The sequence below is a fragment of the Myotis davidii genome, unplaced genomic scaffold (genome assembly GCF_000327345.1).
Source record: "Myotis davidii unplaced genomic scaffold, ASM32734v1 scaffold197, whole genome shotgun sequence".
Lineage (NCBI taxonomy): Eukaryota > Metazoa > Chordata > Mammalia > Chiroptera > Vespertilionidae > Myotis > Myotis davidii.
The window spans coordinates 4,671,314-4,694,462 of record NW_006291549.1 but is presented as its reverse complement, the minus strand read 5'-3'; the positions used below and the strand labels follow the sequence as shown (position 1 = coordinate 4,694,462).

The window sequence follows — 23,149 nt, the reverse complement described above, 5'->3', positions numbered from 1 at the left end:
TACAATTAATAAATAATGATATAAGCATATGTACTACTCTTTGTAATATTTTAAGCAATAAAACAAAACTTTTTAAAAAAAGGCAACCTTTACCACAAAACAAGTGTTCGTGGCCCATGCTAGTGCTGTGTACCCACTGGAGAAAAACAGACAAGCAAAATCACGAAACAGCTGGACTTAACATTCCATGACGAGGGGAGGAGGAGGCATAAACAGCAGTCAAGCCAGCTCCATCGCTGCACTGAGAAGAGCTGTGGTGCCCCCACCCCACCCCCACGTTGCGTGCGCTGTGATGAACCGCATAAGGAGAGAAAAGACGACATTTAAGGATTTGAGCAGAGGAGGTCTCACTAACAGCAGGACGGATCAGTGCCAGGCCTGGTTCCCAGGTCCTGCTTCGTGCTTCGTGTTTCCTAGTCAACTTCAGCAAGTGGAATTTCTTTCTCGGAGGAACTGTATTCGCCTGTGCACAATGACCTTAATCCTCTCCTCCCCTCTGATCTCTCGGAGTACCACCGGGTCAGGGGAGAAAAGGGACGGATGACAGGCTTGTCAAAAGTTACCCCGAGTGACAATTCAATCGGGACCCTGGGCTTTTTGTGCCCGAGTCCTCCTGAAAGAATACACACCCATTTAAAGAAACGAATCCTTTTCCCAGAACGTCTCGCTAGTATGATAAGAGAATGCAGCTGTGAGGTCATTTCTTACTTTGTAAGAAAAGGTTTTGTCTTTGTTGCTGTTTTTCAAATTGAGGGGAGGCTGAGTTTTCCAGCAACCGCCCTGGCTCAGGGTCTGGCTCGCCTCTCCCCAGGGCGGCTGCTGGGGAGGCAGGCTCCAGGGCACTTCTCCAACCACCCATCTCCGCGCCTGTGTCCTGGGTCATTTGGCTCATACCTGGCGTCTCTCTCCTTGGCTGGCCTCAAAGACCTTCGCATCCTTTCATGACGTGCTAGTTATTTCCCCCAGCACTTCTTGGTGCCCTGCACGATGCCATGAAGGCAACATGGCTCAAGTGGGTGTTTCTAGGTTCCACTGCCTAACAGCCTGGCGTTAGAAAGTCCTTTGTGAAGCAGCGACTGCAGGGTCACCCATCATGAGCCAGGCGGAGAAGCCGGTGCAGCAAACACGCTAACATGACGTTAACAGCATCAAGCACTTCGGCCGCCTGCTGTCGGGACAGAGCGGGCTTCTGAAGGAGGGGCTGCTCCCATCAGTACGGATTCACGTCTCTCTTCTCAGTTAGAATCTAAGGGAAGTTTTTCTGGCTATCTCTTTTTAAAAATTTTTTTTATTGATTTCAGAAAGGGAGAGGGAGAGAGAGATAGAAGCACCAATGATGAGAATCACTGATCAGCTGCTTCCTGTACGCCCCACACTGTGTATCCAGCCCGCAACCCGGGCATGTGCCCTGACTGGGGATGGAACCGTGACCTTCTGGTTCATAGGTCGATGCTCAGCCACTAGAGCCATACCGGCTGGGCCTGGCTATCTTTCTATACGGATGCATATACAATTTGGATAGGATTATCCCAGAGATATAGCTAGACACAATGTGATTAACACTTTGGAAATTCTGACTTTTATTCCCTCTTTGGCTATGTAATTGCTACTTCTGCTTAAGATTTCAAATGTGACTTCTTCAGGGACACCTTCGCTGGCCCAGCAGGGAACCTCTTTCCTATTCTCCCATCGCACCCTGTACTAATTTACTTCAGACCATTTTAATTATAAATTCTCATCACAATGAGGATTATTTGGGGGACTGTTTAATTACCATCCACCTCATTCGCCAGCCTGCACGCTCCATGCCATGCGGGTGAGCGCCTCTTCTGTTTTTTCCTCACCACCATGTCTGTGCACCCAGCACACTGCTGGGTGGGGACAGGCATCCAACTCAGACCCACTGAACACTAGGAAGTGAGCAAATGCAGAGTTTCAAGGGCGTCTGAAGTGGAGAAGAGCTACCCAAAGGAAAAGAACAAAAGAAAACCACGACTTGGTTCCTTTGTTTAGTTGGAGGCAAAATTTATGAGTTGTAAAATTCACGGAGTATACCATCCAAGATTCAAGCAAGAAAACTTGATTTCTATTTCCTGCCAGACCAATTTAAGAAAAAGTGGCATCAGGTTCATGTGGAAAAGGGGTTCTTCCCAGAGCTCACTTGAGTACTGGGGTTCATCCTTTTCAATAAATAGGTAGTTACCCAAATCTTGCTGTTGGGGCTATTTTGGGCGAAGAAAAATCCTTCTCCCCTGGACGAAGGCTCCTCCTTTACCATCCCCAGGCATATGGGCACAAAGGCTCGGAAGAAAGAGACCCCGCTTTCAGTTCACACTTACCTAAATATTATCACAGCATAATTAGTCTTAGGCAAGGTTACCACTCATGAACGATTCTATTCATTGCTCCAGTGGTAATTATTTAACTGTTGTAACACAGGAACACATAACCCACCTATGTACACATGTGCCAACGTAAATATGTTAGAGTGTGGGCACCTGCTGACCTGCTAAACTGTCTCCTTCTGCTTCTTGTCATTTTTCCAGCATGCACCAGGAAGGGAGTTCTAAACCTTTATTCCTGATGTTTCCTCCTGATTTCCAAATCTTCTGTATTTCAATGCGTTTATTTTTTTGTCCTTGGTGAATTAAGATTCTATATTTTAATGTGTTTATTTTTTGTCCTTGGTGCATTAAGATTCACCAAGTGCTTAGTTCAGCATTTCTACCTACACTTGATCTCCCTCTAGCTTCCCTTTGAGAAGTCTGCCAGCTCTAAACTGAGAACAACGGGCAGAGGTGGCTTTCACATCTTTCTGATAATGAAAACAGAAAGGAGTTAAGTGTTGGTGTCTCAGACAGATGCCCTGGCCGGTGTGCTCAGTGGTTAGAGTGTTGGCCTGACCGAAGGATCTTGGGTTCAATTCCTGGTCGGGGGCACTTACTCGATGTGTGGCTCTCACAGCGGTGTTTTTCTCTCTCCTTCTCTCCCCCTCCCTCCTTCTCTTCCACTTTCTGGGAGAAAATATCCTCAGGTGAGGATTAACAAACAACAACACCCCCCCGAATCAGACAGATGAAATAAAAACAAGCTATACTAGTATTAGGTATAAAATTGAGGTTTTGGAATTGCCAACATGAGTCTTGTATGAGAATACTAACAGCCCTGGCCAGGTGCTTGGCTGGTTGGAGAGTTGTCCCCGACACCAAAAGGTTGTGGTTTGATTTCCGGTCAGGGCACATACATAGGCTGCAGGTTCAATCCTGGTCATGGCATGTATGGGTGGCAACCGATCGCTGTTTCTCTCTCACATCGATATTTATCTGTCCCCCTTCCTCTCTCTCTAAAAACGAATGAAAACACATCCTTGGGTGAGGGTTAAAATAAGAAAAGAATACTAACAAATGATAAAGAGAGTTTGAGTTTTAAAATTATAGGCCCTATTATGACATTACTTATTTGAAGGTCTTATCCAAGTATATTAAAATATCACTACCAAAAAGAAATTTTGTGACTTAAAAGCTGTGCAGTTCTCATATGTGTGCTGCCACATCAACTGAGATATAAGGCTGTGTATTTTCTAAAATTACTCAGAGATGAATCTTCAATTCCTCAGTTTGCCATAGGCTGTCCTGCAGATTAAGTACTAGGCCATCTAATAATTAGTTCTAATAACAGTTAACATTCGTACAGCACTTTGCCCTTTACAAAGTGCTGTACAAATATTGTATTTGTGAAAGCTCAATAGTAATTACCCAACGCTTTAGGTGGATAGCATGACCAGGCCTGTGAGGACTGCAATGGCACCGTGATTACCACTAGATGGCAGCAAAATGTAAGCGATGGGACCACAAACACAGACCAGCCCAGGTGCTTGGTTCTCCCAGCAGGGACATGTCCATTAAATCCAGGAAGCGTGATGAATTTGCTCTGGGTGAATTCTATCACTTGAGGTAGCACGCTCCCGGATCCATTAACTACCTCCTGGTAACGCTCCCACCATCTCACCGGAGGGAGGACTGCCCCAGACTTCTGCAATCTCATTAGACAGGGATACTTCGTGCCAGGAGCCAGGCATTCAGGCCTGAGACTAGACTTTTTTTTTTTTTTAAATGGCAAGCAAGACCCTCAAGTCAGAGAAAAAGAATAAACACTGAACATTAAGGATCAACCTACTTTCTTTTTTTTCTGATTTTAAAAAATATTTATTTCCTCATCCTCTTCCCCTTCCCCTTTGGCAACCATCAGCTAGCTCTGTATGTTGATGGGTCTGTTTCTGTTTTGTTTATTCATTTGTTTTGTTTTGTTTTTAGATTCCACATATAAGTGAAATCATACACATATTTCTCTCTCTGTCTGATGTATTTCACTTGGCATAAAACTTCTAGGTCCATCCATGTTGTTGCAAATGGCAAGATTTCATTCTTTTTTGTTGTGAGTAATATTCCAGATTTCTCCTGATTGAAATGTTCTCCATGTTGTACTATCCAAGAGAAGAAAATGACTTTGAAGTCAGACAACCTAGGGTTTCTCTCCAAGCTCTGCCACTCATTGTGTGACCTTGAACCAGGCTCCTCTTTGAGACTCACTTTCTTCATCAGTAAACCAAAATGAAGCTGACTCCTCCTTTGGTGTCAACATTTAGGGTGTAATCAAGGCTTAATTACATGGGAAAGGGATGTGAAAATGCCTCGAACAATTTGTGGCTACTCAGTAAGTATCAATTAAACGTCAAACCCGAGAGGGAACAACATCCTAAGCACTGCCACCCACAAAGCATTAGACATGACAAAATACTAAACTTCATCAACGAGAGGAATAACGGGAGTTTTGAGAGGATAAAGAGAGGGTTCCTTGAAGGGCCTGAGTTTATAATTGGGGCCCTGAAGACAAGCCAGATCTTCCTAAATGAACAGGAAATTTCTGATGACCCTGTTCTACCAGACTCTGCAGGTTCAGACCCTATCTAGGCCCATCCTTCCTCTCCCAAATGCAGTTGCTCAATAAAATTAAAAGAAGAAGGCAAGAATCAAGAAAGAAGTAAGAGTAAAGAAATAAGAATCTTATTAAGATAAAAAGTTCATTTTAAAGTTAAATATGCTTAGACATATTTAGTTCTTATACGTGTAAAGACCCACACTGTGGATAATTCCGTTCTCACCATGGTCCTCCATACTTTCAAACAACCTTTCTGGAAAGTAATGAATATAATACTTGAAAGTCATTCTTGGTAGTTTCAACTGGCTGAAAGTTTGGAGCATTTTAATCATAAAATTTCCCCCCAGCTATGATGAACACGTTTAGGGGGAAGGCAGAAAGAAAGAGGGAAGGAGGGAGGGAGGGAGGGAGGGAGACAGGGAGAGAGAGAGGGAGAGATAGCAAGAGAGGGAAAGCGAGGGAGAAGGAGAGAGAGAGAGAGAACCCAGCTTACTCCTTGGTTATAAAAGGCTACACCACTAATACACAGCTTAGGCTCAAAACTCTCAACTTTCCATGGCTCTATACCATCCATTAAACTGGGTGGGTATCAAGGTTCTTACCCAACCTTAGCCTGTGTCTGAAAGAAGGCCCATCACGACCACCTGCCACGTGAACATCTGATTTTGTTTACTCACAATGAATACTTGATACGTGAAGCTGCTTCTACCATTTACTCTTTTGTTACTTGGAACAAACAGGCTAGATGGTATAAATGTAATTTCAGATCATAAGTTCCTAAAGGCCAGAAATGCAAACTCTGATTTAAATGCCCATAATAGCAAAGAGTAAATGAATTCATAAGTTGGGGGTTAGTGCTTATAATCTGTTGAGTTTCCAAGTAATAATAAACCCCAGAGGATCTAAACCTGAGGTTCTAAGTAAGACATGCTTAAGCACAAAAAGGTACAATGTAGTCCTCAACATGTCAATTTTTTAAACACCAAGTGTCTCACTAAATGAGTATGTTTTACGCTGGTTTTCGAGACATTCTTTTCTGATTATTCCTCTTCATTTTGTTATCTTTCATAATGGCAATGAGAAAATGAATTACATTTTAAAAGATTTAGTTTAATGGACAAAAATCATGAGGTCTGTGGGGCAAAAATGGATCTATAAACATTGAGGAGGTGGGGAACCCTGGTGTAACCTGTATTTGTTTCCATTTTTGTCCCTCAGCCATTGGATTTCACAGGGGGATCTAAATCATGGGTCTCAGATTCTTTTAGTCCACATTTACAAAGTTTCTTTAAAAAGATTAAATCAAGCACACAAGCCTCCAAATATATGCTTGATGGGAGCTGTACAAGCCAGAGCGAAGGCATTAGGAACTGAACGACAGCCACAACGACACGTGCCGCTTTGTACCGAGGCGAACTATTGCCGAAACACTGCTTTCAGAACAGGTACGCTCTGAGTGCAGATCTTTGGTGATTACTAAGAATTTTTTGCAAAGGAATTCAAGATCGGGCCCTGGAAATATCTCACCATAGAATTCAAAGCTTATGGCAGAGAAAAAACCAGTCTCTAAGCATCTGCTAGAGAGGACATGGGATCCACATACTTGTGTTCAAGGCAGGGGTCAAAGCAGCAGTTCTCCAGGGCATCCAAGGACTTCATCAGCAGAAGGTTCATCTGGTGGCCCGAAACGTCACTAGGGAAAGGCCGCGGGGAAAAGGAGTAAAGTCACTCAACTGTCCAACATACTTACTCTACAATATTTTGCTCTCAATATTCTACTGAAAATGCATTTACTTTAAAAAACATAAACGTAACAATCAATACTATTGACGATTCCTATACATTTATTTTGTAGACAGAGAAACGGAGTCAGAATTTATTCAGTCATTGGGTTTCTGAACATGACATTATTTGCAAGCTAATAAACACTGTTACTTTCGCATTTTCTCAGCTCATTAAAACTTTTTTTATAATTGAAGTATAGATGCCATAGAATATTATATTAGTTTCAGATGAACACCATAGTGATTCTACATTTATACACCTTAATATGTGATCCCTACAATGCGTCTAGTAACCACCTATCACCATACACATTTATTACCATATTATTGACTGTACGCTCTGTCCTGTCTAAATAAATACATTTATTTATAGCTGGAATTTTGTTCCTTCACCATTTTCATCCATCTCCCCCCCCCCCCACTCCCTCTAGTAACTATAAGTTTGTTCTCTGCTTCCATGAGTCCTTTTCTGCTTCATTTGTTTGTTCATTTTCTTTAGATTCCACATAGACGTGAAATCATGGCATTTGTCTTTATTTCACTTAGAGTATAATATTCCCTAGGTCATCATTTTGTCACAAATTTCGTCCATTCAAATTTAAATCACTAAAAATAAAAACCAAAGTCAGAATTCCAAAAAAAGATATTTCTAAGTGCTAAAGGGGTTGTCGTCAGAATATTTTAAAAAAATCCATTAAGCTCCTATTATCAATAATGGTTCCCAATCTCTTTCATGCAAAGACTTACATTTGATTTCATGTCTCGATTGTGGAGGTTTTAAGTTCTACTCCTTTAGTTACACTTTTTTAAAAGGTGGTGGGGGTGGTGGGGGTGGGGGGAAACACCAGCTCTCTCTTTTCCTGTCTGCGGTAATTGATGCGATTTTGTCATTGGCTTATATAGTAAAATAAACATAAAAGGTAGTGTTTTCAGGCAGAGCCGTGGGCTTTATCACTGACACTTGATTATCAGGGTCCCACATGTCAGGTCTGGTGCTGCTGCCTCCGCCTGCCGGGGGAACGCAGCTGGGAACCCTGTGCAGAGAGCCCTTCCCACGTCCTCAAACCAGGACTGCAGCCAGCGGTTTTGCTTGAGGTGAAGGATTAGATTTTGCAATGAAAACACACACACACACACACACACACACGCATGCACACACACGCACACTTTTAATAGCTTTAACTAAGTAAGTTCTATTATAGTTGTTCTCTGGAGTAAAATATACTTAAATATGCTAAACAAATGCTGAAGTGCTATATCCTCTGGGAGTCATGATGGAAGCGAGCTTTGAAATAATATGCTTTCCTGAACGAATTCTAGGCCAGAATGTAAATCCAGGTGACGTGTCCATAAGCTTGACCAAAACAATGGACTGACTGCCACCATTCTCTATCACAAGGTGATTTTCATTCTCGGGACCAGCACCTTGTCCTGAGGGGCGGTTTTGGGTTACTTATTGGATGTCCTTGACTGGTCAGTCAATAGCCCTCAAAACATTTGCCTTCATTACAGAAAAATGGAAACTTTCTCCAAAAATATCATTATCTGATGACAATGTCACTATCTAGCAAAATATGTTATAGTACCGAAGGCATATATTTCAGATTCCCCTGCTCCGAGAAATTAGGAAGGTGGGAGCCATGAGCTGGCTGACTCAGACACCAGCTAACAGGAGGATGCTATCAAACAGGGTCATTAAAGCCACATAAGATCTGCAGCTACTGGGAGGGCACTGGGCCATGGGAAGAGCCTCCTGAGGTTCTGGCCCAGGGGCTCCTGCAGGTGCAAAGTCAGGTAAGAGCAGACAGGGCGGGCGGCAGCCTGGGCACCAGAGTGATGCTTTAGCTGAATCACCATGGGTTCCTCCCGGCAGTGTGATTAAACGAACCACAAACGCAAGCCTGTCAAGCCCTAAAACCAGCAGCGGCTCATCGAAATCTAATGAGAAAGGGAGCCGGGGCCAGGAGAGGATGAAATGAGTCACCGGGAATGAAGCTGCCATGGCTCATCTTTAGCTGTAAAGCGTGTTGCTTGAAAAGATACTGAAGAAAGAGCAGGAACGCAGACGGTGAAAGAGCTGCCATTGGTCGCAATAGTAGCACAGGAGGGAAAACTCACTTTCAAGTTTTAGCTCTTTAAAAATACTTTGTGTTCTGTCGCACACACACAAAACACGTTAACAGTCAAACACACACAAAGGGCCGCTTTTTGTTCACGTCCAGAGCCAGGCCTGCATAGACGAACACGGGTGGAGAGGACAAAATGAGTATTCGGGAAACGTTTTGTTTATGACCGCAGGGACTAAGCCAACTCTTCCCAATCGTCTGACAGATGTTTCCAAGAGCTGAACATGATTATCTGAAATATGGTATCTCCCCAGATCAACGGCAACTTTCATAAAGGTTTCCTTTATTGGCATTTGCACAAAACTCTGTAAATTACAAATGGAAACCTAACCACTGGTTTAAAAGTAAAATCTAAATATAGCATCATGTCTCCACATCAACACCATTTCTTGCCTTTGGACAGACAGGAAAGTTTACAATAGCCGACACCACACAGGGTGCCTCTCCCTCTCCTCCACTGCTGGACAATGGGGCTACATTCCAAGTCAGTGACATCTAAATATCCATGCTGTACCACACTACAATAAATCTACATAGACACATATATAAAAGTCTAAGATTGGCTATAAAATATAAAATAAAACGAACAAAACTAGATTCACATACAGGAAGATTTTCCCATTTGGTGGAATTTTCCACCTGGGTCTTTGATCATCTATTAGCTCCATTCACAGGTAAAGCTAGCAGGCCAAAAACCGAGCAATCAAACGGAATAAACTACACAGTATAATATGCACAGATTAAGACTCTTTAAGGATTATACAACTGTAGCCAGGGCTCAGGATAAAAGCAACAGTTAACACTGGGTACATGCAGTTCTCAGGCCATTCAAGGATTCCCACACCCTCAGGCACAAGGGACACCCCAATCCTCTCCCTCCGTGTGATAGTGATATCAATAAAGGATCAGCAATCATTTCCAGCTACAAACCAGGAAAAAGGCAGCTTTTCTTTATAGCACTGTAGATTAGACTTTTCCTCACCTCTATTACACAGGTGTATTCAGGGCTTTCATCTAAGCATGAAATGACGTTCCAGTAACCAATTACTTTAATAAGAGCAACCCTTAAAACACGTTAATATCTATGTGAAGGAATTTAGAAAGACAAATTCACTCATAAAGCAGAACTCATGATCGAGGTGCCCGTCTCAGAAAGTTCAGCAAGCACATACTGCTCAGATCAAACACCCGTGTGCGTGTGTGTGCGTGTGTGCGCGTGTGTGCGTGTGTGCGCGTGTGTGTGCGTGTGCATGTGCATGTGCAATCCTCCACCGGCACCACAAAGAGGAAACGCAGGGCTGTGTTAACCCACTGTACCTGAGTTTCTCCTCACACAAGCGTGAGAGAAACATCCCCAAAGCGAGGCCCATGTGGATTTGCACGGCTTGAGACTCATCAGCGCTTGGTTTCCCAGGTAACCTGGCAGTCAGCATGGTCAGGATTTCCTCCACCTTCTCTTTGCAAGAGATAATGAAAACTGGCACGAGCAGGGACAAAGCCGAGGCGGCCGCGGAGCGGGCGATGGCACTGGCTGTGTTTTCCCCGGAATAGGATTTCTAGGACATGCCAAAGAAAGAAAACAGGGGGTTGGCCTTTTGTTTAAAACATGAAGGAAACACACCTATCACAAAAGCCCTCTGCAACAATACGGGCTTCTCTCGGATCCACTCCTGCCAAGCAAACGAGTAATTCAAAACATCGGTTGCTGTGTTTGGGTACAGGTCACATTTTCACTCCCACTGAAACAACTGGCTGCTCAACAGTCTGCCAACTAATAACATCCTTTTAAATGTGAAAAAAAAACACAAAACCCAAATTCTTAGTGCCTCCTTTTAAAGGGTGTGAATTCCCTCACTAGAAAGCCTGCAACGATTTCAGTTTGAAAGCCCACATGTGCATATAGTGAAAAACCCAAAGTGAAGCTGTCCAAGCTTGGAGAAACCACCCAGCCACCTTATAAATGTCCAGAAAACCAGAGTCTTCCCGGAGAGCCAGCAAGGGGTGGAGGAGGGGCCAGTTCAAGTTTAGCATTGAGAGACAAGTGTAAATTTAGCTCAGGGATCTATTGGCAGATCTCCCAAAATCTTTGGTGGGAACCCTTCCCAGTAGATGGATTATTTCCTGCAGGGGGCTAATTCCTTTTAATTAAAAAGGAAGTTGAAATCCGAAAAGCCTCTGGTTACAAAGCAATAACCAGCTATTGAAAATGAAATGGAGAGTTCTATATGTGCCTCCCTATATGCAATCACGGGGAAAGAAATGAATAACAGCCCCAACACCATGACGGGGCGGCTGAATAGGAACAGCTTCTCTCAGGACCTCACGCTGGAGGGCTCCACCAGACATCACGCACACTTGTCAACATGTCTCGAGTGGGAAGTCCACTGACCACTCCTCCCTATTACCCACTTCAAATTTCCACACACATCCTAAAGGCCGTGTTGTCTCTTGTCATCCAAGCACATGAAAAAATGTTTTTAATTCTTTACTCATTCGCTCTCTAAGCTTTAGTACTTTAAGGATAAAAATCAAGCATGTGCTAAGATGTTCTTTTAGTTGATATAGCACTATTGTAATGATAATACTACTCAAAATGACTCAGCCCCTAGGTCACCGGAAATAAAAAAAAAAAGTGACTTTTGAAACAGGGCTTTGAGAAAGTATAACAATGCAAAAATCACAAAGGTCAGAGGCAACCCTGACTTAGCGAGTAAGGAGACTATTGCTATTGGTTTGTGAGAACTACGCAGCAGTATTAGAAATCTACATGCTATGTGTCCTCCTGAACATCTGGACCGTGGAGCTCGTACGAAGACCTCAGCATAAACTAAGAAAATATTCATCCATCATTAAGAAACAAGAACACATCCGACAGAAAACAAATCATTGTAAAGAAAGTACTGCTGTGAGCAAAATCTACCTTCCAATGTAATCCTGCATTATCCCTGCTTTGTCCTCAAGTATAGTTAAAATTTTACTTCTAGGCCCTGAGCCCCAGATGAATACATACCAGGTCCTCCCCAGGGCAGGGCAGAGGCACAGAGAGGAGACCTCAGGCAGCGGAGTTTCAGGCTACATTTGTGATCTTAGCAACTGGTCAGGACGCGTGCTATATTTTTATTCAAATCAACTCTAATCCTCTGCTGCTCAGCTGATTGCCCCATGATCACTGTAATTCCCTAAACACTGGACAGCGATAAGGCAGAACCAAAACAATTCCACGCAGATACAGAAACAACGCGCTCACTACTGCCAATAAAGGGGAAAAGGAACTCAAACAGAAAAAGTGTGTTTTCATTTTGCTTCAGATCTTGGGATATAAGCATGAAGAAAGAGAAGGTGCTTAGGATCAACAATATGACTTTGTATTTATAAAGTATTTCAAAATTTTCAAAATATTTTCCCATAAGTTATATAATTTCATCCTCACTTTTTTTTTTGTAAAGTTGGCAAAGCATTAGTTTTTACTTCATTTTACAGATAAGAAAAATAAGATGATGGGTTAAGTGTCAGGTCAACGGTAACAGAATTAATAAGGGATGAAGTTAGGGCTCCAATCACTACTGATAATATTGCCCAGTCACCTCATTTTATAGACAGAGAAACAAGGGTCCTGAGAGATAAAGTGAACTGCCCAGGTTCACATACCCTGAAAAGGAAACAAAAAACTGTGACAAGAAACTCAGGGGCTCCATCTGCAGCCAGTGTTTATTTTACTATAACTGGAGCTCTTGCCTCTGACTACACGTTAGAATAGCCCAGAATGCTTCAAAGTGCTTACCCAGGGCCTAGCCCTGAGCAAAGGTCAGAGGTAAGACCTACACATCAGTGTTTCTTGTTTAAATTATACATATTATATATTATATACTATATATTATATACTAAACACTATATTATATATTATATAATTTATACATACACACACACGTATATGTATGTATATTTACAATTCCCCTCATGATTCTAATGTACATCTAAGAATCATTACATGACATCATGGATTTCATGTGAATAACTGAGATGAGAAGAGTCGTCCCTTGAGCTTGCTATCACTTTTCCTTTCCCAGACTTACATAATAGAATGAGCAGAACAGTTGTCCTCTGGGGTGGTAGTGGCTATCCACAATGACCAGGAGAGTGTCAACCACCATGGAAACCCAGTCTTTCATGGAAAGGAAATTCGGTTGAACCTGCAGATGAAGAAACACGTGAAACGATAACCTAACATTATTTCTAAGTTCAGGGTCTATCCCCCGTCTGTATTAAAGAATGGCATGCTGTTATCAAAACGTCAACTTCACCTGCCAGGACTGAAGGAGGTGAGCAGGTGTTTGACAAGCACACAGGCTCACCTGTGCCCCACCAGGAATACTGATCTTTTATACGGGACTTAACAGAAGTGAGAGGATGCGGCTGCAAAACAGGGCGTATCCGAGAGCGCCCCAGAGCCCTCCCAGGTTCAGTGAGGATAATGTGGAGGTTCAAGGGAGAGATGTGCAGAGAAAGCAACTCAAAATTTCTCAATTCTATGACTTGTCATTTCACGGAGGAGGCAATAAAGCAGCCTACATGATTGTGATCACCATCACTAGCATTTCTGCTACCACCATATATTTATCATTCAAGAAACATCATTTTCCTAGCTAATCAGTCATAAAACATAATTGATTTTCAGTTTGGAAAAGGAAAGAGAATTGTAAAAAAACTAAAACAAAACAACAACAAAACCAAACTAATTAAAAAGAGAACCTGACTTTAAAAATCATTCATGACCCTGGATGTCAAAAGCATTCATTAACTCTCCTGGTATATTCAGGTCATGTAAACTATAGAGGTCAATGCAGTGTTAAATATCTCCTTGGAATTAATTCCTTGAATCAAATAAGACTACGATATTAAGCTCTTTAGCTATTGGTGCTATGCAGACTTAGATGAAGTTTGAAAACTTCAACTTCAATCAAATAATGAGGTCTTGAGTGTGTAGGGAGTAATAGCCAAAGTCAAGGTCATCAAGAACAAAAGCAAAGCCCCACCTCTGGGTTGTGTGGCCTCTCGATGTTTTGTGCGTATGTGTTACAGTGCAGAACCAAAGGTGGGGGTGGACAAAGAAGAATAAGGGGGCCTGGCATTCAAACTCTGAGCCACACCCCGCCCCTTACTACTGGGGTAAATCACGAGTACAACTGCACGGCTCTTTTTAAAGGATACGAAACATTTCCTCGCTTTAAAAATTCAACGTACTCATCATTAAAATAAGATTCTGGGTTTAAAGTTAAATTTTCATATAGTAAGTAATTATGCTTGGATTTTATCCCTCATACAATCACCCCTTGACCTGTCTCCCTCTCTCACCTGTAATACACGTTGGTAGCTTTTGCCACATGGTACCTCCTGTCTTGTTTACTGGTAATCGCACCCTTTGGGAAATTCCCTCCTCCATGATTTGAAGCTTGATTAAATGCTCAATCTAGCTACCTGTCCTACCCTACCCAAGTGAAGGCTGGGGACCCAGGGGACTCTCAATCTTCAGTGAGTGATGCAAAGGCAGCAAATGACCAGATTATCCATCCCAGTGGGGGCTCTCCTGTGATGGCTCATCAGTACCGGTGCCTGGACTCCCCAGGTTGCCTTGGTTACTGTTCTTCCCAAAACCTGATTTTTCAGCTCTGCCTTCAATCCCATTGGCTTCCAGATTCCTTATCTAGTTCCTCTTTTAAATGAGAGCCGTTTTCTTTGCTTGCAACCAAAAAACCCCACCATGAAAACGAAACAAAACAGTACAACTGTACAGGCTGGCTTAGCAGTTAATAACAGGCTCAGGAGCCAGACTGCCTGGGTTCAAATCCTGGTAATGCCAATTGCTGTGTCACCTCAGGAAAGTTGTGTAGCCTCTCTGAGCACTTATTGAAAAACAGTATAGATGACCCATAAGACATTCTGTGGGGACAGACACAGGCTGAATAACACTGAATAAACTGTGGTTTTGCAGCAAGAAGCGATGCAGTCTATGCTACTGTGAATCAGGACTATTACTGAGAGGTTAGTATCTACCAGGCATTGTGATTTTTGTATATTAATACATGTAATCCTTCAATAATCCTACCTGATTGGTATCGTTATCCCCATCTTATAGACGGTGAAATAGGCCCCGAAAAGGGGCATCAGCAACGGCACACCGCAGCGCCAGCGAGCACAAGTATTAGGATTGAAATGACGGGCTCTCCTACGCCAAAGGCCGTTTTTAACCCCTTGGCTAGGTTGTCTCCAGATGCTGATGGCTCCTAGATAATAGGGCTTGTGGGAAGAAGACGCCCGTGCCTTTTTATTTTGACAGATACGAATTATCTGAAAAAGTACATTGGAAATGAACACTGACCAGCTCGCCACATGCTTAATTAAGAAATAAACGCCTTGCAAAAATGAACAGGCACTTCGCCATTGACATCTACAATTAAAATGCAAAAGTATAATTTTTTTTCAGTCAGTAAACACTGCTTATTTGTCATTTTTTGACAGCATTGTTCACTTTCAGTAAGCCTAGTTAACCTCCTAAGACTGGCTACCACTGATGTCATCACAAAGAGACAAGCTCTGTTGCATGAAATTGCTCCCTTCACATTGAAATGAACACTTGACTGGGAGGGAGGAAGCAAAACAGAAAGCTGCGAAGAAAAGCGGCTTAGGGGCACCAGAGCTCCCAGGATGCTAGAAGGACTTGGTGGCCCAGACAGACCCTAACCTCGTGAACTCAGAGCCGGCTTCCAGAGACATCTCCCTTTTCAGCGGTTACACAGCGGAGCCCACGGTTCAGATCACCCCGACTCACCTCCTGGGCGCCCTCGCTGTCCGAGGAGAGGCTGGCTTCATGTTTGGATACGACGACAGCAAGGCTGCTTAAGGCTAATAGCGCGTTGCCTTTTACCACCGGGCTCTCCCTGTTTAAGGAGAAAAACATCCCAAGAGAGGATTTGGGAGCATTAGCCTGGAGAAGAGAAGGTGCTATTATATGGAGGGCAGATGAGGGCAAAAAGCACTCCACTCCCTCACGGAGCCTCGTAAGCAGGTCTGCTTGTTCCCGATGCCAGCAGCCTCCCCGCTCCTGACACCAGCGCTGATTTGCAACTCTTCTTATAGATGTGCGGTCATTATGCTGTTTTGTAACTTAAAAATCCAAGCTCACCCTAGCCGGTTTGGCTCAGTGGATAGAGGATTGGCCTTGGAATGAAGGGGCCTGGGTTTAATTCTGGTCAAGGGCATGTACCTTGGTTGCAGGCCCTAGCAGGGGTGCATGTGGGAGGCAACCAATGGAAGTGCCTCTCTCTCATCGATGTTTCTTTCTCTGTCTCTTTCTTTCCCTTCCACTCTCTCTAAAAATCAATGGAAAAATATCCTTGAATGAGGATTAACAATAATTAAAAACAACAACAACCACGCTCATCATACCTAACTTCTTCCCAAAATGTTTATTTCGTCATTTGACGTTACATTTCCTAAGCGATCTTCTTCTGTCACAATTGGCCAATATAAATGCATCAAAATGTTCTGAAAACGGGCCAGGGCAGTTGTGTGAATGAGCCCGGCAGAGCGAGGTGGCGTCTGGCTCCCGAGCACCGGTGTGTGGAGCCAGACAGCACACCTTCCCAGCAGCCGGCCCACCGGCAGCTTCCCTCAGTCATTATTATCCCCTTCTTTCTCGGAGTCCATCGAAGCCAGTGACCTCAAAGCCAGGTGCTATATAACTGAGGCTCTAGATAAGATGCAAAAAAAAGACCCGTTTTTAGACTATGAGGATTGAGCCCTTCCTTTCATCCAAATGATAGTTTGCTAATATTAGCAAAATCTTAAATTTGACTTCTGAATTTAATATCAAGAAACTGAGCCTTGTTAATACTGCCACCACCTGAAAGTACACATTTCGTATTACTCCATCATTCCCAGGTGACCCTGTAGAGTGACCGCAGGTGGGACACGGAGGAGATGCCCTTGGCTGCCAGCTCTCAGGCCAGGGCACAGGCAGCAGGGCACCCAGCCGCCAGAGTCCGGTTCTCAGCCAGCCCTACGATTGTGGGTTCCCACACATACAGGGAATGTGTCCCCAAACCCGGGCTTCACACCTGAACCTGAATCAGCGTACACATCCCAGAACCCTTCCCTGCTTACCTAGTGTTGGGATAGACGGATGTGTGGGATAAAGACACAGACCTGACTGAACATGTGAGCTAGTGAGTATTAAAAAATTAGTATACACGTGTTCTTGCGTGTTTGTTTCCATTTGGTAAGAATGGGACTCAGATGTGCCATAGTCAGGTTATTCCATGTATCTATTCATCCATCCATCCCCGCTTCTTCCCCTCCCTCCCACCTCAGGTGGGTAAGCTCAGTGAAGACTTGCTCTGCACACCTGGTCATTTTGTTCACCAATTTCTTCTCCTTGATTCATTCCTCTGTGAGACCCGCCTTAAAGTGATAAGACACCAACATTTACGCTGGGGGTTGGTGTGGAGGAGAAAATGGGAAGAAAGACTTGTGATCCAAACAGATAGCTTTGCACGAGGTTTTGCTAGAGCTCTGCAGTCAGGATTATTGAGAGCTAATACAGCTAATCATATCACAAGAAGCGAGGCAAGATCTGGGCATTCCTAGGTGCCCTAGCCATGAAATCATTTAACAAAATCCAAATTAAATCTCTTACTTTACTGGCTCTTACTTTTAGCTGAGGCTATCCTGAAGCCCATCTTGTTACAAAATAGTCATAAATTACTAAAGTTAGGTAAAAAGTCGTTTTAAAATTCTCAGTGGTCTGAGAATTAGTTCGCCAGGTTTCATCACCCTGTAGAAAAACTTTGGTGGTCACCAGAAATCGGGTACCGCATCTTTTAAAACAAGAACAGCATACAAGATAACATAAAAAGTATCTTTTCCCTTTTTCGTTAAATTGATTTTTTACAGAGAGAGGAAAGGAGAGGGTGAGAGAAACATCGATGTGAGAAACATGGATCAGCTGCCTCCTGCACACCCACTACTGGGGGTGGAGTCTGAAACCTGGGAATGTGTCCTGAGTGGGAATTGATCAGTGACCTTGTGGTGCATGGGATGATGTTCAACTAACTGAGCACACTGGCCAGGGCAAAAAAACCCCACAAAACAAAACTGAAATTCTGAAAGAGAATTTAGCCTCGGTTTTAAAACAGTGCTCCAACATGATTTTATTTCAAAAGTTTCACTGCTCTTGACATTCCTGAGCATGTATTGTTTCTTGTAAAATGGAAAAAAAACATATTTAAAGCCACTGCTAATTAGACCTTCTGTTACAGATTAAATGCAAATTTGGACATTAATCTTTGACTTAAAAAGACAACTAGCCCACAGTGGCACAGTGCTGCTTAGGGCAAGCTCTACGTTTCACACAGGTATCATGACTCTCCCTTGACCACCTATGTATTCCCTGCATGCCTAGCGCAGTGAGCGCTGGAGAGAAGACACTCAATGCATATTTCGTGAAGCAAATTCACGGAGGAGCTGGCCAGGTGAAAATCTACAACTGGTTCAGCAAAAACTCATCACCTTGTTGATCAAATAACTGTCCCCTACAGTCAAGCAGCAGTAATTTGCATAATGACATGTCAGCATCAGTACAGTATTTATCTAGGCAGCACCACTGACATTTTAATTAAATTGTCCTTTGCAACAAACTGATGCCATTAACCTAATTAAAACGTGCAAGGAAGGATGAGCTGCGATGATGCTTTCTCAGGGACACAGTATTACGTTACATATCAGTAAAGTGACCCAGTCCCTCGGGGATTTTTATCTTCAGGTTCAAATCTATTTAATTAATAACAGTCAAAACAAACACACATCAATCATCAGGTTGTATCTGTGTTATGATTCTCTTTCAGCCCTAACCCTGATGCTTTAGAAATAAATGCTCTCAAATGAGTATATCAGCCTAATCCGGTGATGTTTTGCTTCCTGCTTTTAAGTTATGGTTCAGATCAAAATAAATCTTACGCTGGTCTGTGATAGCCGTGGTCCAAGGAGCAGAAGGCTTAGCTGGCAGGGGGTGGTGGTGGTGGTGGGGTCCTCACATGGTTGGAGGAAGCCAGTGGGGAAAGCAAAGGGAGGGAGACAGAGTGCTCCCTCTGTTCATCATTAATCCCTTTGCCCCTAGACCTTAACTGTCTCCTATTCACTTGCCGTCATGGATTGCTTTAATAAGATAAGGCCTATAAAATGCTTTGAAATTTTTGATGAAAAGGGAACACCATGAAAACATGAATTCCTTTTACTCTGCACCTCTGAGAATGGCAGCACACTCTTCTGAAGTATTAGTCATGAAACAATGCTCTGGAAAGCTGAAGATTACAGTCTTGTTGAAGAATGTTAGAATGGAAAATGTAAACGCTACTGGAGAGGCAAAATTGTAGTTTGTTTTAATAGAAAGATGCTAGTTCCTTCCGCACTGTTTGCTGCCAATGCCAGAGCCCCATTTTTTAATAGGATATAGAGATATAAGTAGACCAATAGAACAGAACAAACTACCAGAGCTCAGGCCAGAGGCAGCCCCCTCCCAGCACCCTGCCCTTCCAATCTGCGGCTGGTGCTCTCCCACGGGGTCTGCAATTCACCAAAGCAGGTGAGCAGACACAAATGACTCCCTGCAGAAGCCTCTCTCACTTTAGTTTTCGTTTTGTCCACAGTTTTGTCCACAGAGAGTCCCCCGACTCCCACCAAACTGGGCGCGGAGCAGGGTCACCACTGCTGCTGGCCTTCGCTCAGGAGACACGAGATGAGGAGTGCATGTGCCAGGGTCGGCCTTCACAGTCAGTCCCGTCTCAGAAATGACTGGTGGAAGGCTAACTCTAAGGCACATCATGTGTGTGTTGGTTTTGTTAAGGCAGAATCTTGTTAGCTACAGAGGGCGGTGGGACATGATAGGGATAAACTCTTCTGCAATGAGATATTCCTGGATAATGGACTTTCAATGCACACGAAACCCTCTAGGTCCAAGGTCTATCTGTGTTTGGTGAGTAAGAAGAAAGGATGTCAGGGACTGTCAGCAGCTGAGGGTGACGGTGGAGGGAGAAGCGCAGTAACTGAGTGTAACTTACCGCCAGAAACAATTAGTCAGCTTGTTAACAAAGGAAGCTGAGGACATTGCTTAAGCAAGTTCATAAGGGTTGGCTTAAGATAAAAAGCCTCAAGGTAGTAATACTCGAGTTATTTTTGTTAAAACAAACCAAGGATATGAGTAAAACCATCTTTTTTTTTTTTTTGCTGGATTTTTGCATTAGATTCTAGTATTTAAAAATTCAGTGTGTAGATACCCTGCACCCAATAACACAAAGGGAATAAAAGGAAGTACTATTTTGATTTATTTGCTGGCTCACGGCTGAGATTGAATAATCTATTTATTAATCCACATTAGCAAGGATTTCCCACCTATCTCCTTCACCCCAACTAAATTAGAATTTTAAGAACCAAAGTCAGCCCGGGGCCCTTCCATACTTCCTCAGTAGCCTCTTGTAAAAGTGTGTGTTTGTACTGATCCCTCTGCATTTTCACAAAGAGACACACAGTAAGAATTAACATGAGAAAGGATGACTGATTTTTAAAAATATAATTGAAAACTCCTTTAAAATTCTTAAAGCTATGAATACCCTAAAAGGAGAAATTGTATGTACCTTGCAGGAAAAAAACAAAAACACACCACACACATGTTTATAGATTTGTGGCAAAGAGAATAAGGGGATCTTACTTTGCAGCTGACTTGGTGATCTCATCCGTCAACATGTCTCGGACCCTGCAATGACGATGCAAAGAAAATCCGTGTCAGAGTTTACGTTAGAGCAAGAACTCACTCTTTTTGCTTCTTCGTCAATTATTAAGAACCTCTAGAAATGATTCCAGAGCTAAAAACGGTACTTGAGGAATTTCAGTGTAAGGTGACAGAATGGCAGTAAGGGCTTTACTTCAAAGGGAGTTTCATCTTCCTTCTCCTGAGGTCACTAGTGGAAGGAGGCGGTGGCGGTTGTAGCTAAGGAGGGATAGGGTGTGATGGTGTCCTCTCTCAAACTGGTTGGAGAGTAGGTGTGTCCTTCATATTATTCTCTGCTATGGTCTGAATGCCTGTCCCCTCAACCCAGCTTCATATGTTGAAACCCGAGCTCCGGATGTGTGGTATTTGGAGGTGAGGCCTCTGGGAGGTGCTGAGGGTGGAGTCCTCAGAAATAGCATTAGTGAGTGTTCTTACAAAAACAGTGTCTCTCTCTCTCTCTCTCTCCCCCTCCATCTCCTCACTCTCTGCCCCTCTTCCCCATGTGAACACACAAAGGTGGCCATGTGCCAACCAGGAAGGGGGCCCTCACCAGCACCAGACCCCCCAGCACCTTTACTTGGACTTCCAGCCTCCAGAATGGCGAGACACATCTCTGTTGGTTAAGCCACCCCGGCTCTGGTATTTGTGTTATAGCAGCCCAGACTGACTAAGGCATTTGTCTTTTTTGCACAGGAGTTCACCAAAACAGCAATTTTACTAGTTCCAAATTGTAAATAATAGTCACTTGCATGTATATGCAATAAAACTAAAAGCATAGGTTATAAAATCACTCTGAAGCTAAAACAAAATAATTATACTTGTGAATATGAAGGAAGGTGTGCTCAATTCAGATAGTCAGTGGATTTTAAAAAAAGTCAGTAGAAGAGCCTTGAGATAAAGTGAAAAACAACGACTGACTGCCAAATTCACATTCTGAACAGGACACAGACATTTTCATTGAGTTTCAGTAATTCAAAGTTTTTATAAATATTATGACTTTTGCAAATATAAGTTATATTTGCATTCATAAATATTTTCATTTGAAATCTAATAAAATCTTAGCTATTCAGCACTCTCTGAGAATGTAATTTTTAAGAGCCAAGTTTTTCAGTTAGTTGCAAACTGCTCCTGTAGATCTTTAACTTGTATTTTATGAAATCATTTGACAATAAATTCTCTAACTTGTCCAATCTCAGAATGGCCAGATGGCGAATAGTACAGTTAATGGATTCTTTTATTGGTCAATGCGGAATATTTCCAAATGATGACTTGCTTATACTTGCTTCCATGTAGGCCAAACCTTCCACAAGTGGACCAGGTCCCTCCTTTTGCCCATCTGTTCTCTCTCCCGCAACACCAATTTTTTCTTTCCTACTTCTTTTACTTGCCTTAGCATGAGAACACACTGAAATATCTATCATCTTAAAATAAGAACAAGCCCTCCAACCACTGTCCCATTTTTCTGCTTCTCATTCACCAGAACTCATATAAAATAGTGTGTACTTGACTCAAGTTCATCTCCTTCCCCTCTCTCTGGGCCCTTCTATAATCTGGCTTTGTCCCCACAACTCCACCAGGGCAGCTGCTGGCATGGCCACCAATGACTTTCAAGAGGCCAAAATTGATTGCCAGCTCTCGGTCTCCATCTTTGGCCAACTCACAGCAGCACTTGACCCAACTGGTCGCTCCTTTCGAGAAACACTTTCTGCCCTTGGCTTTTAAGAGCCCATGAGCTCTTGCTTTTCTTCCTACATCTCTGGTCACTAATTTTCCATTTGCTTTATTAGTTCCTCCTCCACCTTCTCCAGTTCTAAATGTGGAAGTGCTCTGGGCTCAGTCCTCTGACTTTCTGTCCTCAGTTACTCCCTAGGTGAATGATATACTGGTGATTCCCAAGTCTGTACTCCAGCCCTGACGTCACCCTGCACTCTAGACTCACGGTCAACAACCTACTTGACATCTCCAGCTGGTAGCTCAGGCTTAGCAAGTCCCAAACCTGCTTCCTCTGTACATAGACCTGCTTTCCTATTGTCTTCCTCGTCTTAGTGGATGGGAACTCCATACTTTTAGTTATTCAGAGTTAGAATATTGTAGTTATCCTTGACATCCATCTTTTTCTCACATTCTTCATGCCACATATCTCTTTCTCTATTTTGAAAAGTGTAGCCAATATACCACCTCCACCAAATGCTTATTTTCAGAAGATGAAATTAAAACTAGATGTGAAAGATAATACCAATTAGAGAGCGAAATCCAAATTCTTAATCTCTAGCCACAAATCCAATATCATACATTTTAAACTGCTTTGCTGTTTTCTAAAATAAATCTAGAAAATGAAACAGAATAGATTTAGTCACACACACACACACACACACACACACACACACACACAGCTTCTGCTTTTCTACATATGCCAATTGTCAGTAAATAAAAACCTAAAATTCAGTAACCTTTGAACAGATTTTTAGATTAAAGCAAAATGT

At 42.9% G+C, this 23,149-nt stretch overlaps 1 protein-coding gene across 2 annotated transcripts in view; it reads right to left on the bottom strand.

Moving 5' to 3' along the window:
• FOCAD (focadhesin) overlaps positions 1-23,149 on the bottom strand; it is a 280,601-nt gene that overhangs the window by 43,700 nt on the left and 213,752 nt on the right. For both annotated transcript variants that reach the window (XM_006764937.2, XM_015564735.1), the window contains exons 24-28: positions 20,607-20,651; positions 15,675-15,783; positions 12,922-13,038; positions 10,166-10,404; positions 6,542-6,631 (exon numbers count right to left, since the gene is read on the bottom strand). In XM_006764937.2, the coding sequence (XP_006765000.1) occupies positions 6,542-6,631; positions 10,166-10,404; positions 12,922-13,038; positions 15,675-15,783; positions 20,607-20,651 (600 nt within the window). The remainder of the gene's footprint in view (positions 1-6,541; positions 6,632-10,165; positions 10,405-12,921; positions 13,039-15,674; positions 15,784-20,606; positions 20,652-23,149) is intronic.